Raw genomic sequence first — 17,296 nt, 5'->3', positions numbered from 1 at the left:
TCTGCTTTTACTGAACTGTTAAATCTCTGACAGATTCTTCTTTAACTGCTCTTCCTTCAGGTTCTTCTTCTTCCTCATGGGCTTTTTCTTCATCGCTGCTGGTTTCTCCTCATCCTCGCAGGTTTCGCTGCTTCAGCTCAGAATCTCTCAGTCCATCCGGATCCACTTGGTTCTGTTTTCCTCTCATGAAGGTCTTTTCTATCCGTGTTTGTGGATCTTCTGCTCGTCTCTGTGAGAACCGGCTCAGAAATCTGGATGTTTCCGTCCTTTGATGCTCCAGCTCAGGCGTGTCAGAATGTGAGGAATGTGACGTGGCGTTCCAGGCCGGAAACCGGAGCGCCGCAGTGATTCAGCAGCTAAATTGATCCTGACATCCACGCAGTGACTGATGGCATTCCCTCCAGAGTCCGTGTGTGCGGCTGCAGGGGTGATAATCAGCGGTGGCTGCGGGGGGGCTCTGTCCCATTTGCTCCTCCTCACCCCCCCCCCCCCCCTTTCTGCGCACACCTCCTCTGTTTTTCCCTCTCAAACTTGACCCGGGCTTCAGTTTAGCTTCGGAGAAGCCCCCCTCTGGTTTAGCGAAGCCTGGGGAGGACGGGGAGCAGAGGAGGCGTTTGTGGAGCAGCTCGCCGGGACAGGAGGCCCACGGGGCGGTGCTGCTGCCGCCGCCGCTGCAGCTGTCAATCAGGGGGGTCCGGGTGGAGGGGGCTCTGCTGTTCCTCTTATCATCTGTCTGCTCCCTCAGAGGACAGGAAACAGAGCCTCGTCGGGCTGTCCGGTCTCTGGACGGTGCCGGCTGTTTTTGAGGTGGAGCAGTGACGGCTGCAGGTGGTGCTGGGGAGCCCGGGAGCCCGCCTGCTGGGGAGCCCGTCTGCTGGGGAGCCCGTCTGCTGGGGAGCCCGTCTGGTAGGGAGCCCGCCTGCTGGGGAGCCCGTCTGCTGGGGAGCCCGTCTGCTGGGGAGCCCGTCTGCTGGGGAGCCTGTCTGGTAGGGAACCCGTCTGCCGAGCCCAAGCAGTCCAGAGAGGCCAGAGGAAAATGCTGGGAAAAGGTCAAAGTGGAGGATACCCCCCTGAGATGAGTGAGACCCTTCAGAGGTAAGAGGACATGACAGAGACACAACTGAAGCGCAGCCGCAAACCGCAGCCGCAGCCGCAAACCGTGACAGGAGATCAGACCTGTGATCTCCTGCTTTAATTTAAAAAGAAAACCACGCAGAGAAAATGCAGATTTATGTGTAAAAATGGGAAAGTAAAAAGAAAAGTCCAACTGTCCGGCTGCTTCAAATATTGATGGAAGGAAAGAAGAAACTGTCATTTTTAAAGAATAAAGACAAACTTAGTCTAAATGTGGACATAATTCAAAATTCTAAAATGATTTTTAAACATTTGTGTTGTTTAATTTGATTTAAAAGATATTGAATCCATTCTATGTAAATGCTGGAATTCTAGCTGCAGGTTTGATTTCCTTTTTAGGTCATGTTAGGTCATTTACACTGTAAAAAAGTCAAATACATTTCTTTTATTTCCGCTGATTTATTTATTTAGTACATGAATAGTTTCATGCCATGAAATAAGAGAATAAAGCAGAACATTTACATTGAAAAGAACAGCAAATCGAGCGGCGAGGTGGAAGAAACTAGAATTAACTAGAATGTCTGATTTTCTGTTTTCTCAGACAAATATTCTTATCAAGACAGTTTTTAACAGCAAAGGAATCTCAAAATAAAAATGTCTCAGTAAAGTGAATTTTCTTCATAAAATAAAAACAATTTTTGCAGATTTTCTGCTAATTTGGAGAAAACATTCTAATGCAGGAAGCCGTTTGGACGTTTTTCTTCAGTTTTTGCAGATCTGATTCTCATTTGAACAAAACCTGGAAATCTTCTGTTTTCCACAGAATTCAAAGGTAAAACATCATGACCGGGATCTGAAGGCTTCTTTCTTTGACTGATATTTCTTTACGTGCACGTGACCCGGTGCTGTGGGTCACACGCCTGAAACTAGAATTTTAGTAGAAAAAGTTCTGCTGAAGAAGTTTGGGAGTTTTGTGGGTGTGTCTGGGTCGGGTTCGGCGCCGTCATCAGACTTGGTTCTGATGCCTTTTTTAGATCATGCAGAAGGTTGGACTGTTAGCCTCTAGAACGTCTCATTCATGAATGCTTTGGCTGGAAAGCGGCGTTCTAAGAACATTTTTTAACAGATATCAGCAGCCTAACGTTGTAAGTCTCAGTGTTCTGCTGCAGAAAAGAGTGAAACCGTGAAAAACCTGGAGGGAAAACACTGCAGACGGACGGAATGATGTGAAGCAGAACAGGAAACTGAAACTAGAACGTTAGTTCCAGAGGAAATCTGGCTCCGGGCGACGGCCAAGCGGCAGCTTGTGTCAGGCTTGGATGGATGCAGCTTTCTGTGCTCATCTCTGTTGTGCCGCTGCAGGTTTTGCTTCTTCCTCTGATTCTTGTTGGGCTTTCCTGCTGGCTATTCTACTCCAACCAGCCGACTTACAGCTTCAACCATCAAAGCTCGTTTCATTCAGTGTCTGCTTCATGTAACACAAACACACAACGTGTCCCGGGTCAGTTATCTCTGGGGGGCAAAGGGCCACGGCTCATGAAAGGGACTTTAATTCTTTAAAACCTTTATGATACACAAAGGAACTGTTAGACCCCCACGGATGAGTTAAACGAGAATTACATGACTGATTTATAAAACTGCAGCTCTAAAAAACCAAGTGTTTATCAAATACTAGAATAAGAATCTTTTTTATTTATTTATCTTTTTTTAAATCCCAGCCTATGAAGCCAAAAAGGCCTGTGTCATAGAAAATCAACTTTCTTGAGCTTTTATGGGTTTTATACTCTTCATTCCTCACAAAAACATCCCCAAAGTGATATTTTGATCCATTCATGCATTTCTGAGTATTCCTCTGAAGACCTGTCATCTGAGCTCCAGCCCCTCCCAACCCACGAAAACTAGTGGGTCCTCACATTGTGACATCACAAAGTGAGGACCCGCCCCTTCCAGGAAGAGTCTGTGCTGAAAGGCGGAGCTTCAGAGGTCAAGTCGTCTCACTTCCAGGTAGGAAGATGAGCTGTGAAAACATCTCATATTTCATTAAAACGTAGTGTTCCAAAGGGCATATTGATTACACATATGGAAATAGTTTCCTCTGAAAGGGTTAAGAAAAGCAGGATATGGACCCTCAATATGAACGTGTGTGAGGGGAGGGGCTTGTCAGACTGTGGTGACCTTTGCATGGCGGTCCTGAAGCCGATCCTCGGCTTCTGAATGGAGCAAACGGTTTCCGTAGCAGAAGCTTCTGAGGGGCAAATGGGGCAAAAACATGATCATAAAAGCTGGACGATCCGTTGGTTTGAATCCACAAAATCTCATTTTTAAATATGGCTGGATGGCTACATAAACTAAAGGTGAAGCCTGGCTTTTCCTTCAGAAATAAATCCTGCTTTTCACTCAGAGCTCATTAAGGTCTGGCAGCAGCAGCTTTTTAAAGCTCTGATAGATTATGGAGATGTTCTGGACATGAACGCCTCGTCCACTTGTCTTCAGAGCCGAGTGGATCTCTGAAGTCCTGGAGGACTCTGGTCCATGAGGCGCTGCTTGCTTTGGTCGCCTCGTATCTCTGTTCTCCACTATAAAGAACCACCAGAGACTCTCTTACGCTTTCATGATGTTTTTCATCTTCCTCATGTTTGGACTGAATTGGGGAGACCAGCCTTCCATTTCTCTGCTGCCTCTGCCAGAACTCTCTCCAAACCTCGCTGAAATTGTCCGGACTTGTTTCATTTTGAGCTTTTGGTTCCTCTCTGTGTTCCAGAGGAAGAGAGTCCGTCCGTTGGCGTCTCTGTTTTTCATCTGGTCCTGTCAGCGAGTGCAGCCTGCATCTCTTGAACGTTCTCGTACTGTTTTGCACTTTTGCCGAACTGTTTTCCCTCCACTTCAACTTTTAATCTTGTATTGTAAGAATTCCAACCTTATTGGGTTATTTTATTTTTATTTGGTTCAGGAGCTTTTCCTTCTTTACTGAGATGAGTTTTAACCAGGGACAAGCGCTGGGGGGAGGCAGGTGAATCAGTGCCTCACCTGTCATTAGCCTCCCCTGCCACCACGAATTGTATTTTACGTCTCTCCTGTGGGTCCCAGCAGACCTGGCAACCCGGCAGCAATCCCATGTGAAGTGAGCTGATTGTCCCTGTCGCTGCCCGATCTGTAACACTTTTAGTTTACGCAGCGTATGCTAACAATGTGACGTCCCTGGTTGGAGGATGGACATTTATAAAGAATGAAGCTCTATGCTGCATTTCTGAGTTTTCTTTATCCAAATCGCTGTGAAGCAGGAGCAGATGATAAAAAGGCAGTTTGGAAAAGATTATGTTTGTGACGTAGAAGATCCTGTGGGCGGGGCCACAGTCTCCCTGCTCCGCCCCGTTCTGATGTATCCACCTGCAGACAAACAGATCCAAGAACGTCTTTGTTTTCCTGGAATCTGGATCTACGATGATGCTGCCATGTTTGCTGCTCAGCTAATGTTAGGCTGGGGGTGTGAGGGGCTGTAAACTAGGAAGGCTTTGGAATAGATCAGAAGATGATCAGACTTTAAGCCCCCCCCCCAAGAAATAAAGGAAAGAAAAGGCATCTAGAGCTCCTCTGCAACACATCCTAAACATCAAATGATATTTTCTTGTACAAAAGCTTCTATGTTGTAGAAGAAGTCATTAACTGTGTCTGAATCCCCCCCACCCCTAAAAAACTAGATAGTGGACTATGTAGTGCCCTGGATTTAAAAGCATTTTGGACACCACCCTCACTACCTATTTTAACGGCAGATCGATTTCACGAAGTTAAAATCTAATTATTATGAGCGTTTTGAAACGATTGTTTATGAGTTCACTGTCTGCTGAAGAAATGTATGTAAATGCATTTTTAGGGCTTAAATGTTTCCGATGCAATGCATTGTGGTCCATATTCGCCGGTCTAGGGAGCATCGATGCACACTGGTTTTTCACAGGGACTTCTGGGAAATTTCTAGGGCTCTGGATTTTGGAATTGTAGATTCAGACAGAATAGAATGGGGAACGCGCTATAACATGCACTATGCGGGGGTTGGGGAGGGAATTCAGACACAGTCACTGTGGTTTCATGGGATGTCATCTCTAATCTTCATGTTTCTCCTTGAACTGGGGCTTCAGTTACTTTCTCAGCACCAGCTGCCAACCAAATTTAAATGACACCCCAGCTGCCACCAAACAGCCAAATATTAGGGCGGGAAAGCGTGGAGCCCCCCCCCCCCACCTGTCCTCAGAGCGACCACGTGCAATCTGAGAGGCAGGACGGCGCTTATCACTCACCTGATTAATCATAATCACTAGATAAACTCTGTCTGCTAAACATCCCGTTGACACAGAGGCAACGTCTCGCCGTTTTTGGAACCTATTTTTATCCCGTGACATGTTTACGTGTTCATGGAGTCACCAGGCAACAGCGTCAGCTGCTCTTTGGGCTTTGACTGTATCAGATGGTTAATCTAATGTCAAGCCCACTAAACTTTGTAGGGTGTTAAGATGGTTTAAAGTGTGTTAGTGAAGGCGCTCTGCTGGGACACGGTGATAAATGTCTGCCGGAGTCGCCGGGAAATTCCTGCTTTGACCCTTTTTTCCTGGTGGCTAAAGAGGTTTTGACGGTCCCGGTTTAAGAGGATTTCATGGCCGACGTGAAGGAGGACGTCGGGTTGTCCAGCGGAGACAAACGTGTGCGGGAACGACCAGTCTCAGTGAGGCGGCGTTCCTTCAGCAGCGACCGTCCGTTCAGCGGGACGCTGCTTCAGGGGAAGAGCAGCTACCTGCAGGAGGAACCGACTGTGGTACATGCCCCCCCCCCCCCCCCCCCTCCTGGGAGCGTGTGGGTAGGTGAGGGGGGGCTGTTGCAGTCAGAATTAATATATAACTTAACAACTCAGCGATAGTACCGTCAGGGGTATTGGATAGCAATGTGCGCTATCTGCTGCTGCTGTGCGCCCGGCGGCTGCCAGCAGAGCCAGCAGGTGAGCGGGACAGCTGCTGGGCGCGCTCAGTGGCGGTCACCTTGTGGGCCTGAACCAGCAGAAGGGGGGGTCCGCTGTCACGAGTGTGTCAGGACAGACAGATGATTGTTGCAGGTTTACTTTTTGTTAGGTGTGGCAGTGTTTGAAAAGTTACCAAGAACTTTTTTTAATTTAACATCTTATTAAAACTGTGATACTTTTCCAAAATGTTAATCCAGAAATGTGGCCGGGATTAGAACCAGACTACGTAACAACCTCATTTGTTGACGGGTTGGGGTTAGATTCTTTTCTCCTCCATTTTTAAACGCTTTGGAGCGTCTGATCCAGAAGAAAACCAGGAAAGAATCCAACCTGGTCTGTTCTTCGTCTGATGGATCTAAAGTGGAGCTGCAGCCGTTTGAGTTTTGGGGCTATTTTCAGTGATGAGTCATGGAAAGGTGTGTGATGAGTCATGGAAAGGTGTGTGGGTGAATGAATCACCGTCAGCTTTACATAACTCTCCCCAGCAAAGTGGCTCCGCTTCTGCAAACACCATCCTCTGTTTTTCTGCTCACTTTTCTTTGTCTTCAGCTCTGCCGTTTGTGTAGAAATGATGGAGAGGACAAACACTGACTTCTACCACAGTCCGCCTGAATTCTTGAGTCTGATTGGCTGCTGGGTGTGCACTAAGAAGTGATAATCCACAGTGATAACCGCACGCCTAACAAAGTAGTTCCGGTCACAGTTCTTTATTCTATATCACTGAGCCGCACCACGTAACAAATAGTCCACTTTTGGCTAAAAAAGGAGAAAAAAGGACTAATAACTGGTTGAACATTGATGTATTTTGTGAGGTATAAGCGGGTTCATGGCAGACGACGTTCCACATCAAATGATCGAAATGATTCCACAGGGGTGATGACTGTGGAGGAGCACGTTCACACCAAACACAGACTTTCACCTGCTGTGGTTCCGGTTCCTGCTAAACGTCTGGACTGAGCTGTTTGAAGAACCAATTGAACGTTTTATTCCTCATTTCAGTCCATTTTCCAGCAGATCAGCCTTTTCTAAAAAGGTTTCCTCTGGTTTTAACATGAGAAAATGTTTGCCGTCCAGTAAATGTAGATTTTTGAGAGTCCGGATCTTTAGCGAGGAAAGGTTACGGCCCCTTCCTGTTCCTGGCCACTGCGTCAGCCGCTCCACCACCATCACCACAGGTCAGAGGTGGATGGGGGCGTGAATCCCAACGGGAAAAGTCGGCTGTGATGCACAAACAAAAGCAGAACATTACTGTCCTCCCTTACAGGTTGAAGGTCAGGCATGCTAATGGACCACCAAAAATAGGCCCCATGTGAGTGCGGGGGGCCCGGCCGGCCCCCGGTTGTCGTGAGGTCAAGACCCGTTCTGAAGAGCTTCCTGTCAAATGAACGCGGGGCTAATCAACTGCACCTCAGGGAGGACAGGGGGGCATAACGGACTCCTCCAGCCAGTGAAGCATCGAGGCTTCCAGCAGCCTGAACTGACGAGCGTTAGAGCCCGTGAGTTTGTGCAGCCGCTCCACCACAGCTGTCAGTGTGAAGACATAAGGGCTGCAGGCTTCATGCACTTTGCTTGGTGCAGGTTTTCCAAAACATTCCTCGTCCTGGACGTCCTCAGTAGTTGCGCGCCTTTTTGAATGTTTGTTCACTATTTCTGCTAATTTACCTTTAAAGCAGTTTTTGTGCTTGATATTCATCTTCAGTATATTAGACAATAATTCCATCATCGACCTGAAACTCCAAAATAGCTTGAATGAAGGGTCATTTTCAAGAGAAGCTAAGAGAAAATGGTTTTTATGTTTTGAAACAGAGATAGTAGAAAAAAAGAAAATGAATGGGAAAAGGAAGGGAGAGACGTCTAATTGAGCAGGTGAAGCTGCTCTGAACGACAGAAAATGTTCTGACGGTTCATTCCCAACTGAAAATCACCTCCATGTGTCTCTTGTTCTTCTTGTTTTACATCTTTGACATCTTTCCGTTAAATGTTGAATAAAAACTATACTAATGGTGGGTCGGCGTCATTCCTGTTGTAAATATGTGATGTCATTGGAAAACACACCTGTGAGTTCAGACACTAAAGTTTGAACAGAAGCTCAGTTCCCTAAATCCTGCTTTTCTGCAGCCTTTCAGAATAAACTATCCATACAGTATATATAATAATACCTTTGGAACACTAAAGAACGATTTTTAAAGAAAGTAGTCAGTTATTTTCCCTGCTTATTTTCCTACCAGGAAGTAAGACAACTCAGTCTCTGAGGCTCCGCCTTCCCTCCTTGTGGTGCCGCCCATTTGATGACATCATCCTAGAGCCCGGCTTGGCAGTGTGTCAGCGTTTCTCCCACGGAAAACAAACATCAGAACTTTTATTGTTCATAGAAAAGGAAAGCGTTTAGCCGATCACCGCTAGCTCCACTGAGAAAGTGGGCGTGTCTGTTAGCCTGGGGGCGGGGCTGACAAACTCTTCCTGGCAGGGGCGGTTCCTCACTTTGTGATGTCACAATGTGAAGACCCGCTCGTTTTCGTGGATTGGGAGGGGCTGATTTTTAGAGGAATACTCAGAAATGGGTGAACAGATCAAAAAACCTCTTTGTGGATGTTTTTGTGAGGAAAGAAGATTATAAAATACTTAAAAGCTCAGAAAGTTGATTTTACATCATACAGGCCCTTCAAAACAAAGCTAGAAATCCACATGAACTGTTTCAGTGAAAGAGGAATCAGTTGTTCTGAGCAGGAACGTTTCAAGTTGATCTAAAATTGAACATTTCTAACATTTGGTTGTTGAGGCATTTTAAAACCAACATATGCTTTTATTTAGAAAGTACATTATATAGTCATCGTTATTGGCCGCAGCTTTTTCTCCCCGCTGGCCGACAGAAGGATATTTTTCTCTTCTTTGGGTTTTTCTGGATTTTCGGGCACACAGTGATGGTCCAACTTTGAGTGGAAATGCTCACCTGAATGGCCTGGACCGCTCTAGACCGGACCGGACCGTACCATAGATATGGAGTTATTTCAGTCTCAATAATCAGAAATGCACACAACCGGTTTTACAAATACACACGCTCCGATTCACAAATGTCATTTTATGCAAACGTGAAAAATAAATTCGGAAATACACACCCTGTGTTTCACAAACACACACATTGTGTTTCACAAATGCACACTAAATGTTTTACAAATGCACAATAAGTTTTTCTCACAAATGTGCACACTGTTTTTCACAAAAACATTTTAGAAATTCACAATAAATGTATCAGAAATGCACAGTAAGTGCTTCACAAACGTGATTTTTAGTTACACATGTGGTGTGAACTCACAGATCATTCGAATTGCAGACTGTGCATTCAAAATCCCGTTCTCGTTTGTGAATCTCCCCGTGTGTGTGAGAGATTTTTCTACGGTGAATATTGAGACTCATCTGACGGAGCAGGTCAACTAATCTCACCATTGGCTAGTGAATCTGTCAATCAAACTCATCGGGAAAGCAGGCGGGTTCGCTTTTAACCAATCGAATGGCCCCTTACACTCTTCACTCTCAACTGACGAGGGAGGGAGCTGTTCAGCACAGCAGTTGGGAGGACGCGGGCGGCAAACATGGCGGAGAGGTCTTCTGAACGGGATCAGTCTCAGCCCGTAAGTAATGCATTTATTTGATTATTATTCCCTCGTTGTACGTCCTGTAATGTTATTGAATACTAAGTTGAAGCGTTCTCCTTAGCCAAGTGACATGTGTGAATGCTTTATGAGCACTTCAGCCGAGTCGTTTGCAGAGTACCCCCACCGCAAATTAGCTTAGCTTAGCCTGTGCGGTCATATATTTTATGAAAGCGGGGGAGGACTTATGATGGTTTTGTCAAGTTTTATACTTGGCATACCAGCTCTTCACACAACACGAGTAACTACAACCAACCAGGGGCCTCGAGCCGGCTTTTGACTCAAATTGTGCTGCCTGCCCTGAGTGAGAGGGAAGTTTAAGCTAGCGCGTCGGTTCAAGCTAGATATACAGCCAATGTAGGTTCTTAACATGATTCATAAGGAACTAAGGGGAAAAGCATGCCGGATTTACAGCAGCACAGAAAGTTTAATAAAAAGTATTGATTTGGAGACGGGGATTTGTTTAAACACTGATGCTATGCTATGCTAACTAGCTAGTAAGTTAGCTGTTCCGTGTGCTGCCTTTATGTAAACGCGATCCGGGTTAAAGTTAGACAGAGTCTTTTCACAACCCAGACTTTAAGACGGGGTGGATATGTGCAACAAAGTTAATTCATATGACATTCATGAAAACGGCATTTTTTAAATATAACAGACGTGAATCCACTGTTGAATGAAAGAAGCCTCATTAAGTTTCTAACGTTAGAACCCGTATTGTGCTGAAAGCCCTGTGAGATTGTGTCAGAGTGACAGCCACTAAAATCCCTGTATCTTTACTTCCAATGACGTAATGACAAGAATCCCAAACATTATGTTTTTAGGCTGTTTTGTAGTCGATAAGTAGTCACAGAAAGGGTGGATGGGAGAAATCAGCTGTCAACAGTGATTAGAGTAGAAGTTACTGTAAGTATTACACACAGGCTTCCTGTGATCAGTGTCTTGTCTCTGATTTTTTTAAAGCTGTTCTTTACTACAAGCTCAAGTAATCATAGCAAGAGTGTTTTAAAAAATTCCCCTTTCTAATATTTGAAAATTATGTAATTTAATCTCAGACAGCTAAATGATCTAATCCATGTTTGTCCTGTTTTTATTTATTCTCTAGGAATTGCTGAAGCGTGACATCCTAAATACCTTTCTATTCTATTCTATTTGATATTTTATCATCCTATTGTATTACTGTTTTATCAATTGGGAATTTAGCATTTTTGCCCCTGTAAATATCTGTCAGTTAAAAGTATTTGTACTTGTATTCCATAGATCTTGTACCTGAAGATGGCAGACAACTGTGCAGACTTGGCCTTCTTCAGTGACGCTGTGAACGTTTATGGCTTTCCTCTGAGGTATTCATGTTATTCATAAAGAAATCTTTTATTCACATATCAGGCAGGATAAGTACTTGGTTATTTGTACAAAAATAAAATTACTTTTTTTAGACTCCTCTCCATAAACAAAGGCAACTCTAAAACTTTCCCCTCATGAATAACATTTTACCCCCCCTTAACAGTCTCTCTCACCTCAATGTTTTCGCCAGTGATACATGTAACCCACTCCTGCAATTTATCTAACCTAGAAATTCTACTTATTGGCATCATACATAAGAACATTACATTTTAAATTGATGTGTACCGTATTGGCGATGCATTTGTAATTATGTGTTTGAGACATGATTTTCATGTTATTGTCAGGGTGAGAGGAGATCATGGAGGAGAAAATGTGGGCATAGCCGAGTTAATGCTCACAGTACGTAGAACTGACACAAACAGCTTCATTGCAGGAAAAGTGTACACACAATCAACGGTGAGTTGAACCTAGTTTTAGACGCTTTAATATATACATAAAAGTGAATGATGTATTAAAAATAAATCTGACAATATAATATTTCTTTTTGCTTTTTTCCAAATACAGGATTGAGCCCCTCTGGTGTGATGTCTTCATGACTGTTACTGGTTTATATTACAACATCCTGCACTCTCCTGAGGACCAAGACTTGCTCAATATCGGTAACATCACGTATTCTGCTGCCACTATATTTTCCTACCACGCATTCAGGCCAGTTTGGATGTCTTTAGTGACGCGTGGGACAGCCATCCAATCAGGACGGAGCAAAGCATGACACCAAATCAGCTGTGGCAGTTGGGCTTGACCCAGAACCCTGTTTCTGATCCCCGGGTAAATGCTTTATTTCAGTGTTTTTCAACCTTTGTTCTCTTGTTCCACGGTCTGACACCGGACTCTGTGGAAAGCTACACCGCTAAAGACGAGCTTTAGCTGGTATTTTTGTTAGAACTGAGCGACTTTATCAGCAGAATTAAGAACAAGGAAGTGAAAACTTTAACCACTTCTGATTGGTCAGACTGATGACATGTGATTAAGCCTTCAAGAATGATTGGCGGAGACAGTTAAAGGGGCGGGACTTTTCCTTACACAGTTATAGCTGCAGCTAAATCGCGGCACCGTCAACCTTATCAAAATGTATTTTATAGAATTAAATAAACACAAAGAAAAAGTCATTTTAAGATCTTTCATATTCCTAACTTCTCAGTGTTTTGTCAGTGCCTGTTTAGATGAACAAAGAGCTGATTTCCTGGAGATGGGAAATGTTTTTAGATCAGTGAAGTAGGGCAATTACCCACTTCACACTTGACCATCTCCCACGGCACACTAGTGTGCCGCGGCACACACACTGGTTGAAAAACACTGCTTTATTTAATCTCACTGAACTGGACAACTGATTTGTGTGCAGTTCGACTAAAGTGGAAAGTATCAAGAACAGTATAATGAAATCACAATGACTACAAGGAATTTTCATCAAAAATGAATGAAAAGTATTATTGTTGTGTGCTGCAAACTATTTCCCTAAATTGTTTGGTTTTTAAATCAAGTAGGAAGAATAGCACATCTGCAAGTTCAAAATGCATCACAATGCATGGCCTTATGAGCCATCAGCTGTACTAATCTCACTACTTTGTTAAGAGTCACTTATTTGCAAATTAAAAACAGTTATGGAGATATGAGGTCTTCCTGCCAGAAACAATATAAGTCATTATTAGTGGGTCTCTGTTCCTACATAATCTAAAACATTTAAAAAAACAGTGCTGTTCATAAACAGCATCTTTTTTTTTCTTTCTTTTTTTTGTCAGGGTATGCTGGTTCCAGAGATTGAATGGGAGGAGAGTGGATCCATGACTGAACCTCATCCTGGGATCAATGTCCTGGTATGGGACAGTCCTCTTTTGGGTCCACAAATGTTGGAACTGCAAGACGACATCAATCCATTGTGGAATTCAGACCGTTTGGGAGTGGACCTACATCTTTACTGTCCCGTTTGTTTAGAACTTAATTTAGGCAATATAATTACATACAGAAGAAGAGAGACTGAGGGGAGCAAGACAGAGTTCAAATCAATACTGCTGTTTTGTTTAAGGGACTTCATTGTATGTAAGGAAGTTATGAAAATTAGTTCCAGTTTAAATAAAATTCAAATCAGTAGAGATCCCACATTTGCTTAAATTTTGATGTTTTAATCTGTCCATGTTTTCACTGAGTTTTACTCTGCAATAAAGGGTGAATGTTTGCACTTTGTTGTTCTATGACCATCTTTTGTTGTGTAGTATTTAACCAGCTATAAAACCCAGAGAGATGAGGATCTTTTTTGCAAGGGTGACCTGGCCAAGAGGTGTATATGTATATGGTTACCATATAAAATAAATGACATTTGAGTTATTAAAAAAATAAAATTAAGGTCAAGCAAAGTGACTTCGGGCTGAGCAGGGGAGGTGTATATTGGGCGTCTGTGATTGACAGTGAGATGAACCTGAGGTAATGTAGTCCCACTGCGTGGTACGGAGCAAAGTGATGCCAGTTTCTCCACAAAACCTTCTGTGGAAGTTGAAGATTTTTCTCCTCCACCTTCATATGATCCAAACCGTGTCTGAGTGTTGAAATGACGCTAGCATGAACGCTAAGAGAATAACGTACAAACAATCCCGAGTGAAACATTCATTTTAAATCTCATGACCAGTACAGAGTTCGATGGATTCAATGTCAACTGCATTCAACCACTGTTGCCTTGCTCCCAGGTCCACTGAAAAGTTGCACAAGCCAGTAATTTTTGACAACCGAAGGCAATAAACCGACAAGCCATGCTAAGGCTAACACGCTAACGACCGACTGGTCCAGAATCAAATATGGGCGGGGCTTTTGCCACCTACAGAAAGCGTAGAGAAAGTGTAAGGGGCCATTCGATTGGCTAAAAGCGAACCCGCCTGCTTTGCCGATGAGTTTGATTGACAGATTCACTAGCCAATGGTGAGATTAGTTGACCTGCTCCGTCAGATGAGTCTCAATATTCACCGTAGAAAAATCTCTCACACACACGGGGAGATTCACAAACGAGAACGGGATTTTTAATGCACATTCTGCAATTCGAATGATCTGTGAGTTCACACCACATGTGTAACTAAAAATCATGTTTGTGAAGCACTTACTGTGCATTTCTGATACATTTATTGTGAATTTCTAAAATATTTTTGTGAAACACAGTGTGCACATTTGTGAGAAACACTTATTGTGCATTTGTAAAACATTTAGTGTGCATTTGTGAAACACAATCTGTGTGTTTGTTTGTGAAACACAGGGTGTGTATTTCCGAATTCATTTTTCACGTTTGCATAAAATGACATTTGTGAATCGGAGCGTGTGTATTTGTAAAACCGGTTGTGTGCATTTCTGATTATTGAGACTGAATTAACTCCATACATAGAGGACACGAGCGTCCTTCGTGTCTGTCAGAGGCTGTGGCTGCTGTTTCCATCCACAGTCACCATGGCGGTAAAACCTTTGACCTCTAGGCCGTCTCATGGGAGCCAACTCATCCGTTCAGAAAGCAGAGCAGGTGTTTGCTGAGACTTTCTCTACCTTGAGTCTGAGTCTGTCACAACACCAGCATGAAGACAGTCACAACTGTCACAGTGTTTAGGATTATTTTTCCATTTTTGTTCATTTGGCTGCCAGGAGAAATGGATGAACTGTTAGGAACAAGAACAAAAGCTACATGTTTATGAAAAAGTTCAGAGAAACTTCACATGTTTTTTTCTTAGGCTCTATTTTTATGAAACGTGTGTTTGTTTCGTTGTACACGTGAGCAGCATGGGCTCAGTGTTGAAGTCACCGTGACAAACTTGTTTAGGGTTTGATTCCGCTCCTCTTTTCCTAGAATAACCGGACGCTGAGGTTTGGGGGACAGAAGCACATTGAGGTTGAGTCCATGATTGACAGCATGGCAGGCGGTGCGAGTCAGAGAAAGAGGGAGCAGAGAGGAGCGATGGAGGCTTTGGTGGCGGCGTCATCATGTGCACCAATATAGCTGTAAGGTTGCTGGCCGCGCTCTGGGAGGATCGGCCTTTGGCGGTCCGGCGCTGAAGACCAGCAGCGATCCACCGACGCCTGTTTGAGAATGTAATCAGAGAAATTCACGAATAACTCCTCAGCAGCTTCCAGCTGGGAGGAAATTTGCTCTGTAAGAGCGGCAAACGCTAAAAATAACCGTTCCAGAGCTGCTCAGAAAACGGCGGTGAAGCTCGGTTGTCAGAGTGGACCCCACCTTCCCTCGCTGCTCGCGTTACTTCACCTCGGAGTCTTGTGACGCCTCTGACGCTGGAATTTCAGCTCACACACCGGACTCTGATCACATCCGTTTGAGTTGTTCTGGTCTCAGCAGCAGCTTCATTTTCTAAAGATCTGCGACCTTCAGCGCTTAAAGAACCATTCCAGTCGGAGCCGCAACGTTTTATTTTACCCCCGAGGAAAACGGCTTTAGTCATTACATTGTTGCTTTTGTCGTAATACTATTGGTTGAATACTATGAAGTATTCAATACTATAAAGTATTCATCCCATTGTTTTCCTGTTTCTCTTTCTTTATTCTAGTATCTTCTTCCACTTCTTGTCTCTTAACTCGTTCTACAATATTTCATCTATTTTATCCATTGAACTTTTCAAATGTTCAGCTCTTTCAGCTTTTTCCTGCTTTGACTTTTGGTTCTTCAAATCCTTAAACTTTTCCAGATATTCCTGGATTTCCATTAGAATACATGGGGAAATATCTTTTTTGTTATTGTGTTGTTTTCACTTTATTTATGATCAACTTTGATCATTTCTTTACTTATTTTTGTGCCAATTATTCCCCTTTAAGTTTCATTTTCATTCTGCAACATAGCATTCAACCCTGCAGTTTTGTCTGGACATTTCTTTTTTGTATGACAAAAATAGGTATATAAAGACAAATAGCATTTTCTTTAAATGTGAAATTGTTCCTTACTTTTGACAGAGGTTCGTATGACTTCCTTTCAAAATAAGAGACTTCCTGTGCCAGACAGGGTCCCCCCCAGAGCAGAGACTGTTCTCCCACAAAAGGTTTGAAACAACCGAGGACTAAACGGCATTTCACCTGTTCTACTGTAGGTCTACTTTGGCGAGCCGTCCTCCTTTTTCCCACCACCAATCCTGTTAGCCTGAACCAACAGTTGTCAGGAATTTATTGGTGTATGAGAAAAGGTACATTGAGCATATACACTTATTCATATTTTAGCAACTCTCTTCTGGAGTGGATGAAGATTGTGTTTAAAGAGTATTAGTTCTGTTTGAGCTGCTGCTGAGTGGAGCTTCACCCCATAACTGTTAGAAACTAAAACCCATAGAATTCATTTAAGACCCAGTTAAAGACACGGCTCATTGACAATCAGAGCTGTCAACACTAAACCTCCTCTCACTGATCCCCGCGACCATCCCGTCTAGTATGTGTGTATGTGTTTGTACACTTGTCTGGTTTTTTTTCATTTGGTTTAATTTACCTTTAGGTTAACTGCTAAATTCACTTAAAATTATACTGAAAGAATCGTTTAATATATACACTTAATGGTATGTAAAGTGTGATCTTATTTGTATCTTTTAGGGTGATTTTAATATCTATGGCCGGCAGATGAAAAATATGCCTTAGTCTGGCATGTTGACAGGAATGTTCATTACTATGAGCTGTCCCTGGATCCAATAAATACACGGATAAACTTAATTAAATCCATCATTTAGTAACGCCTACTTTTCAACATTACTGTTCTTTTCTTTTTCTTCAGCCAAAGAGCCCCTATAAAGGGCCACATGTGGCTCTTTTACCCCTGTAAAGGGGTAGAAGAAGCACATGTGGTTCTTCTACCCCTATAGAGGGGTAAAAGAGCCACATGTAGCTCTGGAGCCTCCTGTCGCTGACCCCCTGACTGGAAGGTCAGCTCCTCTCAGTTCTGACTATCAGCAAATCCTGCCACACAGAGGGGGGGCTCTTAGCGCTTGTCAGCACACATGGGGTAAAAGAAAACTCCTGAGAGGCAAAAAGGGGCAGAGCGAGTGTTTGGGGAAGGCCAAACCTGCAGTGTGACAGTGTCATGGTTCCCATGTGGGCCCATGTTCCAGAGCACACGGGAGCCACAGCTCCGTAAATCTCTCTCAGTCTGGGGCCTAACACAGGTGGGGCAATAAAACTCTCAGTTGGGTACCAGATCCCTCTTGTCCGGGAA

At 43.7% G+C, this 17,296-nt stretch overlaps 1 protein-coding gene and 1 long non-coding RNA gene across 3 annotated transcripts in view; both read left to right on the top strand.

The window, feature by feature from the left end:
- The first annotated feature begins 726 nt into the window (after positions 1-726).
- rbm20 (RNA binding motif protein 20) overlaps positions 727-17,296 on the top strand; it is a 75,893-nt gene continuing 59,323 nt past the window's right edge. Inside the window, exons 1-2 of one of the 2 annotated variants that reach the window (XM_078946847.1) lie at positions 727-846; positions 951-1,095. In XM_078946847.1, the coding sequence (XP_078802973.1) occupies positions 1,037-1,095 (59 nt within the window). In that variant the 5' untranslated portion in view covers positions 727-846; positions 951-1,036. Of the gene's footprint in view, positions 1,096-17,296 lie in introns of both variants that reach the window. The other variant, XM_078946804.1, reaches the window with a different exon arrangement.
- LOC144992301 (uncharacterized) lies at positions 9,550-11,773 on the top strand. Its single transcript, XR_013656181.1, has 4 exons — positions 9,550-9,708; positions 10,987-11,069; positions 11,415-11,526; positions 11,635-11,773. It is a non-coding gene; the product is annotated as an uncharacterized LOC144992301 (long non-coding RNA).

Source organism: Oryzias latipes, chromosome 1 (genome assembly GCF_053564925.1).
Source record: "Oryzias latipes strain Hd-rR chromosome 1, Olatipes_Hd-rR_3.1".
In the NCBI taxonomy this organism is placed as follows: domain Eukaryota; kingdom Metazoa; phylum Chordata; class Actinopteri; order Beloniformes; family Adrianichthyidae; genus Oryzias; species Oryzias latipes.
This window is presented reverse-complemented; position numbering and strand designations above follow the sequence as displayed.